Source organism: Colias croceus, chromosome 3 (genome assembly GCF_905220415.1).
Source record: "Colias croceus chromosome 3, ilColCroc2.1".
Lineage (NCBI taxonomy): Eukaryota > Metazoa > Arthropoda > Insecta > Lepidoptera > Pieridae > Colias > Colias croceus.
Genome location: NC_059539.1, coordinates 1,215,875 through 1,233,107, shown reverse-complemented (window position 1 = coordinate 1,233,107; position 17,233 = coordinate 1,215,875). Strand labels below are relative to the sequence as shown.

General features: G+C 38.1%; 1 protein-coding gene across 1 annotated transcript in view; it reads left to right on the top strand.

Annotated features, from left to right (window-relative positions):
* The window catches only part of LOC123706500 (dedicator of cytokinesis protein 7), a 33,820-nt gene extending 17,752 nt beyond the window's left edge, over positions 1 to 16,068 (top strand). Inside the window, exons 16-40 of the mRNA XM_045655815.1 lie at positions 439 to 607; positions 1,099 to 1,231; positions 1,740 to 1,839; positions 2,194 to 2,343; positions 2,947 to 3,124; positions 3,500 to 3,705; positions 4,570 to 4,751; positions 4,989 to 5,068; positions 5,377 to 5,553; positions 5,741 to 5,867; positions 6,246 to 6,415; positions 7,385 to 7,519; positions 8,257 to 8,403; positions 8,785 to 8,943; positions 9,437 to 9,613; positions 10,054 to 10,233; positions 10,579 to 10,709; positions 11,513 to 11,684; positions 11,986 to 12,166; positions 12,769 to 12,896; positions 13,459 to 13,524; positions 13,667 to 13,783; positions 14,347 to 14,435; positions 14,993 to 15,145; positions 15,604 to 16,068. Coding sequence (XP_045511771.1) covers positions 439 to 607; positions 1,099 to 1,231; positions 1,740 to 1,839; positions 2,194 to 2,343; positions 2,947 to 3,124; positions 3,500 to 3,705; positions 4,570 to 4,751; positions 4,989 to 5,068; positions 5,377 to 5,553; positions 5,741 to 5,867; positions 6,246 to 6,415; positions 7,385 to 7,519; positions 8,257 to 8,403; positions 8,785 to 8,943; positions 9,437 to 9,613; positions 10,054 to 10,233; positions 10,579 to 10,709; positions 11,513 to 11,684; positions 11,986 to 12,166; positions 12,769 to 12,896; positions 13,459 to 13,524; positions 13,667 to 13,783; positions 14,347 to 14,435; positions 14,993 to 15,145; positions 15,604 to 15,637 — 3,541 coding nt within the window. The 3' untranslated portion in view covers positions 15,638 to 16,068. The remainder of the gene's footprint in view (positions 1 to 438; positions 608 to 1,098; positions 1,232 to 1,739; positions 1,840 to 2,193; positions 2,344 to 2,946; positions 3,125 to 3,499; positions 3,706 to 4,569; positions 4,752 to 4,988; positions 5,069 to 5,376; positions 5,554 to 5,740; positions 5,868 to 6,245; positions 6,416 to 7,384; positions 7,520 to 8,256; positions 8,404 to 8,784; positions 8,944 to 9,436; positions 9,614 to 10,053; positions 10,234 to 10,578; positions 10,710 to 11,512; positions 11,685 to 11,985; positions 12,167 to 12,768; positions 12,897 to 13,458; positions 13,525 to 13,666; positions 13,784 to 14,346; positions 14,436 to 14,992; positions 15,146 to 15,603) is intronic.
* The last annotated feature ends 1,165 nt before the right edge of the window (positions 16,069 to 17,233 follow it).

Below are 17,233 nucleotides of genomic sequence, written 5' to 3'. Positions count from 1 at the left end.
TTGACTGCGCGGTTGATGCCGCGGGTGGAAAGCTAGTACGAATATGAATTCCTACATGCATAATAATACTAATATCAATTTTACGGTACGGTAAGAACAGCCGTCACCCAAAGCCACACGTGATACTCATCCTACTAATATTATATACGCGAAAGTTTGTAAATATGGATAGACGGATGTTTGTTACTCTTTCACGCAAATACTACTGAACTGATTACAATGAAATTTGGTATGCAGGAAGCTTACAACCCAGGACAATACATTTTTATCCCGGAAATCCCACAGGAACGGGAACTATACGGGTTTTTCTTTGAAAACGCGGGCGAAACCGTGGGTGGAAATCTTGTATGTGATATTCAGACGTACCAGATTATCCACCAATACTGCGAAACCCAGTATCGTGTCATACTTTACTTAGTATTTTTTTATTCATTGCAGTATAACCGAGCTGCCAACCGCGAACGTAGAAGCCCTAGCACGCTACCTGCCCGTAGTAGCGGACAAGCTGCTGCAGCTGCTCGTAGCCCCGCCCTCACTCGCCGGGCAGACGCTGAACATCGCGCAGGACGTGTTCACTTGCCTCGCGCACCTGTTCACTGATATCACTGTGGGTTATGAATTATAAAAAAATTCCCTAAATATTTTCATCTCTAGCTTCGCGCACCCAGCATATACTACTTACTAGTGTGGATTATTGTGTATATGAAGACATAATTTTGGTAATCAAAAAATGCGTCCGGAATGTTATGCGTAAGCAACTTTTTCACCGGCCATTTTTGGGACTTATTGCACCGACCATGGGAAAGCCTGTATATTATATTTTTGCTAATAATTATTGAAGTGAAACTTCTTTAGGCGCGTTGAGAGTGAAATGAAAGTCGCGTCATGGCAATACCGTCACGTCGTGTAGTAAGGCTACGATTTTGGTATCTTTGAATCTTGCCAAAGAAGTTTCACTTCTTACACGTGTGCTCGGCACACTCGCTCTTTTTTAATTGTGCATGTTTTCATTGATTTGTGAGGGTATATCAATATTTCTGAAAGTCTTCTGTCCTAAAACTTATTTTTTTCCTAAAAATTTCATCTGTTTGCGCACAGAACATGAACGAGTGTTCAACGTGCGACGCGCACGGTCGCAGCGGTCTCCTGAGCGCATACATCCAGTACCAGTGCCGGATACCTCGCCCCGCGCTCTCCGACACCGACATCGGCCTGCCGCTACCGCCCTCTGGTAACAAACAAAACAAACAAAAATATACTTTATTGTGCACCAAAAATAACATAATAATAAATATTAAAAAAGTTAAGAGATGTCAAGGGACACCTAGATGGAAAGAAGTTAATAAAATAACTGGCTTGCTTTCAATGAGAGACAGAAAAACACGCGCAGGCTGCACGGCTTACAACTATAGCAAAAAGTGCCGTTACAACTTTTCATCTTAATTTTATCTGTCTGGCTCGTAACTTCGTTCCAAAAAAAAAGACAGTTGAGCACGTACTGGAAACTACAGACAAACTAACTGACAGATAAATTATACAAAACGTATCCAGCTACTGAAATTACTCCCTTCTAGCTACTGAAATTATTCTCTCTTCGTGATACGACGCTAATTATATTTTGGGAAATACACGAATTCAAAAATTTAATGAAAAACTGTTAAAACACACAAACTTAAAAAATTTCTGCTTTTTAAATTGAGATAATATGGCAATAACTTACTTTCAATATTTGTTTCCAGTAATGACAGACGGTTCCTGCAAAATCTTGCACGAAGAAATCGCTCTGCAATGGGTAGTCGCTAGTGGAGTTACACGGGATTTGGCTATGAGTAACTCTTGGTTAGTATTTATTTACGATGTTTTAGAAGCGTTCAAGTTCAACCTATATTCTAAATTTTAGCCAAAACAATATTTATTTTGACTCGAAGGACTATAATGTTGACCACAGATTGTAGGATTCGTGTGTTTTCATTTATTTATTTATAGTAATGAGAGATCTACTTTGTTACATTTCGTGCTTCTGCAGAGCTGTATACATATTCGCTCTCTCTCTGATATATTGTATCTTGGTTTATTTCTTAAGTTTTAAAATGCTTCCCTTTCCGCAATTCTGAATCAATAAAAACAAAAATTTAAAAAACGCTACTACACACAATTTGTTACCCCAAATTTAATAAAAATCTCATCAACCAGGACACTCTTCGAGCTGATGGTGAAGTCTATGGTGGAGTATCTCTATTGGAGCGGAGCACACGAAGCACCGCGTAAAGCTCGCTTCCCGGAACACTTCACTGATGACGTCACCACACTTGTCACTAACGTCACCGCTGAGATTATTGCCAAGTATGTGTCGGGGTTGTCATTTCATCATAGTAAACTTTCAATTTTGTAAACAAGTTCGATAAAAATTTTATTTGCGTACTAAAAAGTCTAAATATTCAAAGCAATCACTTTATTCTTACTAACTGGCTTACTAATGGTTTTGTAGACTAATATTGAATTTTATTAACAAAATCCGTAATTTATGCTAATTTATTTCAGCACAAACAAATTGTCGAAATATAAAAAAGTAAGATTTGGACGCGTCTTAAACAATCTGATAGAACGACACTCGATGATCTAATGTAAAAAAACTGACATTTCTCACATGTAGTATTTCTGTTTACACGGACATGTATTAAAACCACCTATATAAATAAATCCCTTGATATAATTGCTGACTCATTGATTATTTGGTCTATCATACAAGTAATCATATATTTGGCAATTGACTCTTAAGACTGACTGTATTAAGACTGTAATAAGTCGTCTATATATGCAAAGCAATCTCTACCCTTCAAAAACAATCTTGTAAAACTACACTACACGGTCCAATGTGAAAATACTCCCTTTTCGTAATAATATGAAGTTCTACGTGAATATTTACTAAAAATATAATTATTTTAGATACGGCAAGAACAGCCGTCTAACCCAGAGCCTCAACAACAGCCTGGCTTTCTTCCTGTTCGACTTGCTAAGTATAATGGACCGTGGTTATGTGTTTAACCTCATCCGCGGTTACCACAAGCAGATGTCTGCGAAGATTTCTTCTGTGCCGGATGCTGTGCCACTAGTGCACTATAAGGTAGGTTTTTCTTCTTTTCTTTATTGATTCTGTGCGTGAAATTAATTCTTCCAGTGTCGAAAAACATGTGATGTAATAGAAATCTAAAATCATTTTAATAACGTTTAATTTAATCAATGTCAACCAGCTATGCATACGTGGGCTACGATTTGCTATATTCACATTTCTTTTTAATTTTAATAAAGTGAACCGTAGCTAGCGTAAAAAAACTACTCTTTACTTCTGCAATCGCCTACGATTTAAAAACTTTAAAGACACTTTCTCACAATTCACGTCCACTAGCTATCGTTGTTCAGCATCGTGATGACTTAACTATTTTAAATCTTATTGCGTTTTAAGCTCTATTAAGCTTTTAATTCTAACAAATTTCACCAGCTGTCATTCCTCCGCATCGTATGTTCCCACGAGCACTACGTGTCCCTCTGCCTCCCGGCCGGCGCTCGTGCAAGCTCACCAGCGCCCTCCATGCGATCCTCTGCCTCATCAGATGGAAGGGCCGGGGGCTTGTCTCCGGACTTCCGGTCCAGGCATTATCTGGTTGGCTTGTTATTGGCTGATCTTACCGCGGCTCTGGAGTTGCAGTAAGTATAAAAAAATACCCTTTGATAAGTTCTTAAAAATGTACTTAGTGTAATCGTACACCCGTTTTTCACCATCTAATTAGAATTCACACATCATAAAAATCATAGTTACCCTTACCGCGTTCACTAACAGCCCGTTCACACATGTCTCCGTTTTACTGTTCCGTTTTATCGTGTACGTTTTTTTTTCGTCGATGGCGTATGTAATTGTATGAGCGACTTCACACATGGCACAGTATACTGTATACAGTAAAAAATATCGTTCCGTAAAAAAATTACATTCCGTTTTGTCATCGAATACTGGACGACGGAACAGTAAAAATATCTAATTAGATACGTAGAATTTTAACGGATAGGTCCTGTGTGCGTGAAGAGCGGTGTGTGCGAGGTGTAGAAGGGGGAGTGATGCGACAGGTTTTGACTCACATTTTTTATTGTACATTCAAAGAGAACGCGTGCGTGCATTGTGTGTAATAATTATTATAATCATTGATTTATAGAATAACGGCGGTATACTGCGAGAGATTTCTGTTCACACATCCGATCCAGTAATGACGGATCCGTTGAACGTTATACGGTGCCTATGTGTGAACAGAGCATAAATTTATGACGTATCCGTTAAAAACGTTCAAGTAAAACGGACTCCCATGTGTGAACGGGCTGTAAGTTAGACTAACACTGGCTTTGCAAAAAAATATATATTAAAACAACTCTTAATCCCGTCATAATCAATAAAAAAGTCCTTAGGCCTATATTCATATTCCTTCTCAATCAACAAACCTGCCACGATTCTAATATTTTAATGCACTAAACACACGATTCCAATATGACTAACCAAGCTATTAAATTCATAAATCATTCCAGGAGTCCAGTACTGCAATGTGCAGCAGTGAACGCAGTACTATCCCTGCTATCGGCCCACGACGCGGACGCACGACTCGCGCCAACAGCGCTACGGGCCCGCGTGGCCTCGTTATACTTGCCGCTGTTGGGGATAGTGCTGGATGCTCAGCCGCAATTGTATCGAGGTTTTGATGGGAGCAAGGGTGAGAATTATTACATGTTTAGGAATTTTTTGGTTATGGCTTGACTTTTTTAAGTGAAGTTACATTTTTACGGGAAATATTTTAAAAACCATGTCTGTAGTTTAAGCAATCAAAAATAAAAATTTCGTAATGAAATGTACAATCGTGTAAAAACATGTGTCGCATATTAAATTAAGGTCAAACTCTGCTACTATGCAAATAAATAGTGATGGAAGTAACTTTTGGGTTTGTTTGTAGAAATACTGCAACTGGACGGTGAATTGGGTCAGCTCGGAAGTTTATACCCTGCGTCTTCACCAGAAGGAGATTTCAAACAGGTAATTATTAAAAATCTGTATCTGTATGTTTTTTAGCATGATACTTCTTTAGATATCTGACGCAGTCAAAATTTACCAAAAATAATCTTTATTATTTCTGGCGAAGTTTTCGAATTTTTTCTTTTGCAATCTCAAAAGCTGTATTTTGAACAGTTTCACTTCTACATATTTACAAACGTTCCATCTAAAAACTTAAATTCCCATCTATTAACACTCCAGTTAGTTCTTTTGGTATCTTATGCTATTCTTGCGGAAGAATTTCACTTCTGACACCCAGTACACACTCTTTATTATGTAATTGTTTCCAGAACGGTCGTCCGCCGTTCAACAGCGAGACCAGCCGCAACCTGCTGGTATGCCTGGTGTGGGTGCTGAAGTGGGCCGAGCGGGGCGCCCTGAGCGCGGCCGTCGCGGAGCTGCCGCCCGCCCGCCTGCACGCGCTCTTCGCGCTCATCGACCTGTGCTTCAAGTGCCAGGAGTACAAGGTGCATACACACACACAACCAAAAATATAGGATTAATGGGCTATCTAACACCGAAAGAATTTTTCAAATCGGACCAGTAGTTCCTGAGATTAGCGCGTTCAAGAAAGTCTGCAGCTTTATAATATAGAATATCGTATAGATAATATCGTATAGAATATTTTTCTCTATAATAATTAGTCATTTACAGGGTCGTAAGGAAATAATGAAGTGCGCGCAGCAAAACGTACGCAAGACAACCGATATCAAGGCTAAATTGGAAGATGTCATATTGGGACAGGGATCGGCAAGATCCGACTTCATTATGCGCCGTAAAGGTGAGATATTTTGATAAATGTCTTCGTAAAATTCATCTTTTTATAGTGCCAAAAATAAATTCATAATTAGTTCACAGAGCTAGACTATTAAGAAATTATTATTCCTATATTTAACTAATCAGATGCAAGCCATAACATTATTAGTCCTTCGAGCTGGATACGCAAAGATATAATCCCCACAAAATCATTTATCCTTCAAGTTGTATACAAATAAATTAAATTAGATTTCCGTCCGCTTCTTTGTCCGCATTAGTGAGTTATTTGCATGAAAGAATAATAAACATCTATCCTCGCATTTCGCGTTTATAATATTAGTAGGATGTTTTTTTTTTTTTCATTTTTTCTATCAGTGCATTTTCATTAAAAAATTTTCACCAGGCGGTTCAAACGCTCGTCCCGGCGGGCGGGACCGCTGGCGCAAGGAGTGGGTGCGGGGTGGGTCAAGATCCCGCCCTGCGTCCCCCGCTCGGGCACACCCCGCACTTGCTGCGTTACTGTCAGCTGAGGTGTCGATGACCTTGCTGCACGCGGTGGAAACTATTGTACAGGTGAGGTCAATGAACTGTGTGTTAGTGGTTGCGCGCTCGCTGCGTTATGTCATAGGTCAATGAACTGTGTGTTAGTGGTTGCGCGCTCGCTGCGTTATGTCATAGGTCAATGAACTGTGTGTTAGTGGTTGCGCGCTCGCTGCGTTATGTCATAGGTCAATGAACTGTGTGTTAGTGGTTGCGCGCTCGCTGCGTTATGTCATAGGTCAATGAACTGTGTGTTAGTGGTTGCGCGCTCGCTGCGTTATGTCATAGGTCAATGAACTGTGTGTTAGTGGTTGCGCGCTCGCTGCGTTATGTCATAGGTCAATGAACTGTGTGTTAGTGGTTGCGCGCTCGCTGCGTTATGTCATAGGTCAATGAACTGTGTGTTAGTGGTTGCGCGCTCGCTGCGTTATGTCATAGGTCAATGAACTGTGTGTTAGTGGTTGCGCGCTCGCTGCGTTATGTCATAGGTCAATGAACTGTGTGTTAGTGGTTGCGCGCTCGCTGCGTTATGTCATAGGTCAATGAACTGTGTGTTAGTGGTTGCGCGCTCGCTGCGTTATGTCATAGGTCAATGAACTGTGTGTTAGTGGTTGCGCGCTCGCTGCGTTATGTCATAGGTCAATGAACTGTGTGTTAGTGGTTGCGCGCTCGCTGCGTTATGTCATAGGTCAATGAACTGTGTGTTAGTGGTTGCGCGCTCGCTGCGTTATGTCATATGTCAATGAACTGTTAGTGGAATGAGTTGTGTTATTTTATTCGTTTTATGTTTTGATACCTATTGTGTTTTGTGTCCTAATGAATGTGAATCCGATTACACCGAAAATTTTGAATTATAGTGTTTGCATGTGTGGCGTGCTTCTCTATGTTACATTGATATTTCATCATTTATATCAACTACTCAATGTCAATCTACTCAAATGATATATATCAACTATTTTTGGTTTGTTGGTTCGATTTTGTATAATTTTCTACACGTTTTAGTCGTGCAGCGGCTCGGAGACGGCGCCGCTAGCGTGCAGCGGCGCGCTGGGCGTGGTGCTGCGCGCGCTGCAGCGCAACCAGAGCGCCGCCGTGCTGCACCACATGTTCGCTACCGTGCGCGCGCTCATACACAAGGTACACTACACATGGATAGGAATACATAAAAAAAAGACATGTGCCACTCGGGGACTGCCGCGGTAAAACTATTGCATGCTATGCCTTCAAGCCACACCTCCGCACCTCGGAGTGGGGAGCGTGAGGTTTTTTCGTTACGGAATTTCTCAATTCGGTCCCCGTGCTCAAGGCCCGCGATAGAAGCTATGCAATAGCTTAAAATATGTTTTTTTGAAGTTATACTCCTTTTGGCGCGATGGAGAAAAATGATGAGTGTGAATTTTTACGATGCGCGCGCACACCGACACCTAAATTTAACAGCATGAAGTTAGTTCTAGGTGGTATGAAAATTGATAACTATGTTAGTTGTATATTCTAGTTTTTTTTCCATACGCCAAAGGAGTATAACTTCTAACGCGTGTACATAAGTACAAACACTCTTTTTTTTGTAAACCCATACCCAAAATTGTTTAGAGATGGTGGTACGATATAGAACTTTTTTTTTATGTATGATAAAATTTTGATATACTTTTATGTCTATATCTTATCAGATATATCTAAAGCCAAACGTTAGTTTTTGATATATTTAACGAAAATTATCATCTACCTTATTATCTGCCTCCAAAATAAATTGTAAATCCTTAACATATCTTCCAGGAATGACAGATTTTTATGGAATGGTTACTTTCACTTGCAAAATTAAGCTCGCCAAATTTTACTGTTAGGATTGAAAAAAATCTAACCAAAATCCCCCCCAGTTGGGCTGGTCATGCTGTTCGGAAGAGTGGGGGCCGGGTGTATGCCGCGTGCTGCTCCGGCACTGCGCTGCGCTGTCCTCCAGCACGAGATCACATGCCTCCGCTACGTTATATGCGTTAATGCGGCAACACTATCATTTGGGAAATGTGAGTATATGTGTAATGGTTGCGAGGCAATGTGTTTGGGGATTGTGTCTCGGATGATGTTAAAAAAATAGAAAAACATAATTCGGTAACTCGATTTTTAAGTTATTAGGTCAGATTGTAAAAATGAATCAATAAGTGTATTTTTTTTATAATATCTCATTTTCTGGCATATTCAAATAGCGCCCAACTGTCTTTTTTACTGCATAACTTGTAATTTCCAAGTCCAAATTTTTCAATTAGTAAGAAAAATTATCTGTCAACCAAAATGCCCTCTTGATGATCTGATATTATGTAACATACTCTCAATTACAGCATGTAAACAGAAATATTTCAATCACTTCCTATTGATTCTTATTGTAATTCCAATTATATTTCTAACAGAATTTCAGCCGAATCAAGATGCAAGTGACCATGTCACTATCCTCACTAGTGGGAACTTCAACCACATTTAGTGAAGAATCTCTGCGACGTGCTCTCAAAACAGTGCTAATGTACGCGGAGCATGACCAGGATTTACAGGACACTGGCTTCCCGGAACAGGTAGATGAATTTATATGTAAGGTGGTGTACCCTAGTTATAATCACTACATAGTATAAAACAAAGTCGCTTTCTCTGTCCATATGTATGCTTAAATCTTTAAAACTACGCAACGGATTTTGATGCGGTTTTTAATAGATAGAGTGATTCAAGAGGAACGTTTAAGTATATAATTTATTATGTTTTAGACAAAGTGGGCGAAGCCGCGTGCGGAAAGCTAGTGTTCACTAAAATGATCATGGAGTTTATTGGCTAAGTTTTTAACTTGTTAATTCCAGCCAGACCATTTATAAATACAGGAAAATGTTATGTATTTAAAAAAGGTCCCAGTTTCCCAGTACAAATAAATTTAAGTTTCCTTGACACTGGGAAAGTATTGTTTACACAATTGTAACAAAGAGACTATCCTGGATTCACTCAAAATGTTCTGTTTCTTATAACGATTTCAGCTTATTAATCCTGACCCGAATTTAAATAAATACAATAATATTTTAGGTGAAAGACTTAGTATTCAACCTGCACATGATACTAAGCGACACTGTGAAGATGAAGGAATTCCAAGAGGATCCAGAAATGTTGCTAGACTTGATGTACCGCATCGCTCGTGGTTACCAGCATAGCCCTGATCTTCGGCTCACTTGGCTTAATAATATGGCCCAGAAACATATGGAGGTATACTTTTGCTTATTCTATTCAAACTCAAACATTTATTTATTCAATTAGACTTCTTCTAGAAGCACTTTTGAATCATCATAACATATTTTTAAACCACCGATTCGGATAGCTGTATCTATGGAGAAGAACCGGCAGGAAATTCCATAGTTGCTCTTTTTTATGGCAATTGCAATTGCCAATTAAAATATTGTTTTGCGAAAAAAAAGATCTTAATGTTTCGGCACGTACTGTAAGACTGTCACTTGAAGTTAATATAAATTAAAAAATAAAAATAATTGAATTTCTAGGATTTTATAGATGGCACATCTGGATACCTTAGATATTTTTAAGAAGTTTTTTTTATGATATACATATATTGGCTATATTAATCTGTATGTAATGTGCTCTAATATGTGTTACCCTCAACCACATTTTTTACATTTACTCCCACATTCCAGCGCTCCAACCACCTGGAAGCAGGCATGTGCCTGGTCCATGGAGCAGCATTAGTAGCAGAACAGCTGCGGGCTGGTGGCCGTGGGGCAGCACTGCTGGAGAAGGTCACCCACAATGCGCTGGACGAGAGCTGCCCCGACCTGCAGCTGCCCCACCACCACCTCACCTGCCAGGAGCTGCAGGTATACTGGGAGATCTGGAACATTCTAGAACTTTCTAGAATTCAAGTGCATGGTGCAGCAATAGCAGCAGAACAGCTGTGGGTGTGGCGGTATACTGCGAGAGCTTGAAGAAAATGATGTAATGCGGAGTTTAGGCAAATTGAACGAGCAAAATTGATGTTGCAAAAATATAAAACCTTCATCAATCGCTTTTTAGTCGATTTTACCACGTAAAAAATGTTTTCCCAGACTAAAAATCATTCTAAATGTAGCCGATTATCTATCTACCTTAAAAAGTGTTTTTTATTTTGATTTTTAACTTCATAACTTGTGTTATTTCACATTGGATATACATATTTATTTCAGGCGTTGTTAGAGCACGCTGCCAGCGAATTAATGGCTGCCGGCATGTACGAAACTGTCAATGAAGTGTACAAAGTGCTGATCCCCATCGCAGAGGAGAATAGAGACTATAAGAAACTCGCTAATATACACAGGTAAGGTGATAATAAGCGTTGAACTGTATGAATTAATTGCTAGATCCGGCTCGAAGGACCAAAATTATACATTCATGAATTCTTATATTGCTTCCTTTAAGATTTACGTGCGATGCTTAATGTGTTTAAAGGTTTTTTAGTATCAATTTTAAAATGTAAATCCGGTATGAGGGACCAAAAGTATAAATTAACTTTTGTGAATACATATTTTTATTGCGTAAGGTCAAGATTTGCTTGAGTAAACTTAGTTGATGTTATTAATGAATACCTGTGTGCTATGAATTTAATGAAAAAAGTTAACAAAATGTTATGTGTTGTAATGTTGCTATGAATTTAATGAAAAAAGTTAACAAAATGTAGATCCGACTCGAAGGACCAAATATATGAATAAGCTTAAATATTGTTGTTTTATGCATATTTAGTCATTTTCATTTTTTCATTTGTCTTTTCCGTTTAATTAAAAAAAATATCTTTTTAACAAATGTCTTATGATAAATGGCTTATAGAGGTGGTTAAAAAATGCCAATAACTTCAGATCCATCTTCTGACTCTATTGATAATTATAGGTATTGATTGGAGTATCCTAATTTTATATTAAAACTAGCTTACCGCCCGCGGCTTCGCCCGCTTTCTCTAAAACGATTTGAGATTTAAACTATCCTATATCTCAAGTTGGATCGAACTGCATATGGTGTGCTAATTTTATTATAATCGGTTAAGTCGTTTAGGAGTCCATTGAGGACAAACATTGTGACACGAGATTTATGTATATTAAGATAATCAACAAATAATTATCATTTCAGCAAGCTGAGCGAAGCGTTCAGCCGTATAGAACAGTTACACGGCAAGCGCGTGTTCGGCTCGTACTTCCGCGTGTCGTTCTACGGCGCGCGCTTCGGCGACCTCAGCGGGGAGGAGTTCGTGTACAAGGAGCATGCGCTCACCAAGCTGCCGGAGATATTCAGCCGGCTTGAGGTCAATGACCTTTGTTTTTACCCTTATTGTAGCAATCAGCATACTGGAGGTCAATAACCCTCCTATAGCCAGAGCTTCGACGAACAGTGTTGTATGCAGCCAGTTAAAAAATTAGGAGTTTTTAGAAATTCATTAGGCGAAATAATTCCACATTAGACTTCATTCCGATCTCTTACATTTCTTGTCCTTGTAATAAATTGTTCTCTTCCACTTATCGATGAAAATACCCCCAATTTAATAATAATTTCTCATATTATAACCAATATATTTCCACAAACTAAACCCGTATATCCTCTAACAGAACTTCTACGGCCAGCGTTTCGGTCCAGAGAACGTGGTGATCATCAAGGACTCCAACATGGTGGACCCCAGTACACTGGCCGCGGACAAGGCGTACATACAGATCACGTACGTCGAGCCGTACTTCGAGCCGCACGAGCTGCGTACACGCGTCACGCATTATGAGCGGAATTTTAATATTAGTAAGTATTCAAATGTGTTTTTGTGTGATGGTATTCTTGTATATTCGTAACAACACGATTTTTCAATTGAAACTCGTTTAAGTGCGTTGAGAGTAAAATTTCAAGGTCGCTTCACGGCAATACCGTCATGTCATGGAGAGGCGACGATTTTGGTATAATTGAATCTTGCCAAAGAAGTATCACTCTAACACGTGTGCTTGGCACACACGCTCTTTTTTAAATTACTTGTAAATCCGGCTCGAAGGACCAAAAGACGATACTTTTTGTAAAAAATCCTAAATGTTTATGATAAACAGTACCGTTTCTAATTATGTATTACATTTTACGAAAACGTTAATCCGGCTCGACGGACCAAAAATATGAATCAACTTATTCATGTTTTGATTGCATTTATTTGGCCATGATTTGCTTACGTGCGCTTAGCTTATGTTGTTTATGTGTTTCTTACTTTTTTAAATAGTATATTTGGTTAAAAAATATTTATTTTGCCTACAAGTTCGGATTTTGTCCCATTCTTTGTTTTTTTGGGTTTCTTATTGTTATTTCTTGGTTTTTGCGGGATTTTAAATTTCTAATAATTGTTAATATTGGTACTTTTTTAGAGCGTTTCATGTACGCAACGCCATTCACGGCAGACGGTCGGGCGCACGGTGCGCTCGGGGAACAGTGCAAACGCAAGACCATACTTACTACTGCACACCACTTCCCTTATCTTAAGACGAGGATACAGGTAATGTTAGGGATAAAGTTAAGACGGAGATACTGTACTACTTTTGGCTCTAGCTGTGTTATAACCTGACCGGAGGGAGATGGAGAGATACAGCTTTAAGGTAATGCTCTATCTGTGTTATAACTTGTCGGACTGTAATGCAGAGTGCGTCCGCGTTAAAATGTAAAAGCCCTTCTGGCTAACATTAGGAAACACCACACAAAAAAAAATATAATGCAGATGAGGGATAGAGCTTAAAATGTAAAGCGGATTATGGATAAAACACTATCTGTCGTCTGTCTCTCTCTATCGTTACAACTCGTTACACTAGGGGGAGAGGGCTTGTCGCGGAAGAATTCCAACCAATACCCGCGGCCCCATCATTAAAGCGGCTCGACGGAACACAGTGGGGTTTTAGTCGGTAGGAATCCGACATAACCCACGGCTCCTTCCCCGGGGGCAGTGGGTATCTTTGGAAGATTTCCCCACTATAAAAAAGGGGGGAGAGGGCTTTAAAGATATATTGGACTTTCCAAAACATTGTTGTTTTTTCAAATAATACTCATAAATTTCAATTTCACAGGTTGTTCACAGGACACAAATAATCTTGTCTCCTATCGAAGTTGCTATTGAAGATATACAGAAAAAGGTAATAAAACATTTACTCGTTTTATATTTGCGTCTTTAAATTGAAGATGTTTCTACATTCAATTAATACTTCTTCTGTCGTCATATTCGTATTACGTGAAGTTAGTTAAAAAATATCTAAACACTTTTGTTATGCTATGTAGATAAGTGAATTATCAGCTGCGACAAGTCAAGAGCCAGCGGACGCCAAAATGTTGCAAATGGTGGTACAGGGCTGTATTGGAACCACTGTCAATCAGGGGCCGCTCGAATTAGCGCAGGTAATGTATAAACACTAACATTATCACTGACATACGCACTAACATTAGCATTAACTTTAACACCAACATTGACAATATTTACATTAGCAGTAACATAAGCACTAACATTAACACTAACTTTGAGACTAACATTAACACCAACATTGACAATATTTATACTTATAGCAGTTACGTTAGCACTAACATAAGCATTAACATTAGCACTAACTTTGAGACTAACTTTGACAATATTTACATTTGCTGTTACGTTAGCATTAACATTAGCACTAACTTTGACAATATTTACATTTGCTGTTACGTTAGCATTAACATTAGCACTAACTTTGACAATATTTACATTTGCAGTTACGTTAACATAATACCAACATTGAAAATACTTATATTAGCAGTGACATTAGATTTAACATAAGCACTAACGTTAGCATTAACTTTTACAACAATGCCAATATCAGAAATTATCAAAACTCATGGACCATAATTTGTTCCAACTCTTACTCTTAATTTACTAAATTCTTAATTTAAGATCTTAGTTAATGATTTAGAAAAAAAATCTTTATTTACAGGTATTCCTGGCTCCGGTGGCGGAAGGCACTCAGCCACCAACGAGACTCACAAACAAATTGAGGCTAGCCTTCAAGGACTTCTCGAAAAAGTAAGTTATCAAAGTATGTGAAATTCGATTGTTAAAATACTTAAGTTAATAGTTGAGTGTGTTTTTGCTTTAGATTCTTGAAAAACCTTTGATAATATAAATCATACTATCTTATTGAAAAAAATAACATTTCAGTATTGTTAATGTCGCAAGAAAGTTATAATTATATTTAAACACGATGGGATAGAATAATATCGTATTACGATTGAAGTTTAAGACGGTACATAATCAATATTAATAATTATATAAAGGTGTATCCCAAGGAGGTATACTCGGACCTTTGCTATTCAAAATTTATATAAATGATCGTCTTACTTGTACTACACATACGGATGAGCAGTGACACAGCTTTTATGTCTCCTTTTCACCCACGATGATCGAATGACTTGTCTTAATTTCTTCATCTTGTTACTACTGTGTTAGTGTGACGTTTTAGAAGATCGAATTTTGTGTAACACCTATCGACATCTTTTTACTTATTATTATCATTGCGTTAATCGATCAAGTACCAGTCAACTATGCATGTATTCGACACTATAAATTTGATTTGTCATCAGGTGCCAAGACGCTCTGAAGAAGAACAAAAACCTCATATCGAGTGAACAGCGCGAGTACCAGCGTGAACTGGAACGCAACCTGCAGCGCTTCACCGCGCGCCTCGAGCCGCTCGTCGCGCACCGCCCGCTCGCCTCGCACGTGGCGCACCTCGCGTGAGTGACACCACACGACACGACACGACATGACATGACATGACACGATAATGTGGCACGACTGACACGATAGAGTGGCACGACTGACATGATAGTGTAGCACGGCACGACGTGGCACGATACTGTGGCACGGCACGACACGGCACGATAGTGTGACTCGACACGACGTGGTACGATACTGTGGTACGGCACGATATTGAGGCACGCCAATATGGCACGACACGACGTGACACGATATTGTGGCACGCCAATATGGCACGACGCTATGACACTAGTTTCTACACAACGCAATAATACGACGCTCTGTCATTCGTTTCTTCATGACACTGTTACAATTAGCTTAGTGCTTATGATGCTATCAAATTACTCTCTACTCGACACTATGATACTAGTGTCTGAGCTACATAAAATTTAAATGCATACGGAACGTCTTTTTAAACTGTGGTTTATTTTTTCAGGAATGGAGTCAACAATCGGACTTATCAAGCTTGAGTGGATGCACAATTTGAAGATCAAAGAAAATGCGAGGAATCAACTGACTGAAATCGACTGGGGTTGAAGTGCTATTAATTTTACTTGACGTGATTAGACTTAACAGAAAATTAATTCAGTGCAAATATTTTTTCATGTGATTTTAATAAAATGTGTATTAGTTATGTTTTTTTTATCGTATGCCAGTGAATCGAAATCTTTGATAGAATAATTCTTTAAGTAGATTGATAAAATATTATTATTTGTTTGAAGGTTTGTTCAAAAACACATCGATTCAATATTGAATTCATAATTTATTTACATAATTTGCACACCAAGGTGCAGCCCTGTTGCAGAGCTTGACCGACCATCAGTGCGTACGTCAGTCGCGCTTGTCATATGTATGACAATACGTGTGCGTATGGTCGGTCTAGCTATGAACGGTTTTATGAATTTCCATACATATGACAAGCGCGACTGACGTACGCACTGATGGTCGGTGAAGCTCTGCAACCGGCCGCAATGTAACATTTTGAATAATTTTCAGTTTTTGCATTTACTATTATATTATACTATTCACCTGTATTTAGACTAGTATTAGTTGATATGTTTATCTCTCATTATAAAGTAGTAGGTATTTCATTAATTTGTACTATTTACGGTTATTGGAATGATAATGATGAATATATGTTATTGATGTAACTTATTGGAGAAGGTGAAAATGTATTTTGTTTGTTTTTTTTTATATTATGATATATTTTTCAGTTAAGTGAAATTAATTTAGAAAAAATGTTGTGTGGTTTTATGAAACCACGGTAAAAGTGAAACTTTTTTTTCACACTATAAGTAGACATCTAAAAATGATCGTATTTGTACGATAATTATCGTGCGTATCGTGCGTCACGCGACATGCGTTACACAGACCAAAAAGTTTGAGACGATGTAATAAAAGTTTCACTTTAAAAAAACAACATGCAGGAACATCATGCCAATAGGGGAGTATGTATCTGGAATTTGTATTGCTTATTATAATATTTATAAAGATATTTTTGTACTTATGCACTTTAATAAAATTATTACTGCAAATGTATGTTTCGACTTTCTTACGATAATATTTCGTATTTGATGTCTTGGCACCATAAGAATTAATCACATTTTAATTCAATGTATTTATTTAATGTTTTTCTCTAAATTTTATAAATAGTGCAATAAATTGATGATTGTATTAATATTATTGTAATTATATCTTTTTTATATGATACTAGTGGTCCGCCCCGGCTTTGCCCGTGGTACATATTTCGCAATAAAGGTAGCCTATGTCCTTTCTCGGGTATCAAAATATCTCCATACCAAATTTCATGCAAATTGGTTCAGTAGTTTAGGCGTGATTGAGTAACAGACAGACAGAGTTACTTTCGCATTTATAATATTAGTATGGATTTTCTTTTTGACTACAAAATTGTTTTTTTCAATACATCAAATAGGTATTAGTTTTAAGTTCACACTTTTGTACAGATTAAGATCTCTTTGAACGTATAAATAAAACACTTTTTCAAAATAAATGTTGTTTTATTACATTAAAATTGATACAAGCATCATTGATCCTTGAGTCAATAA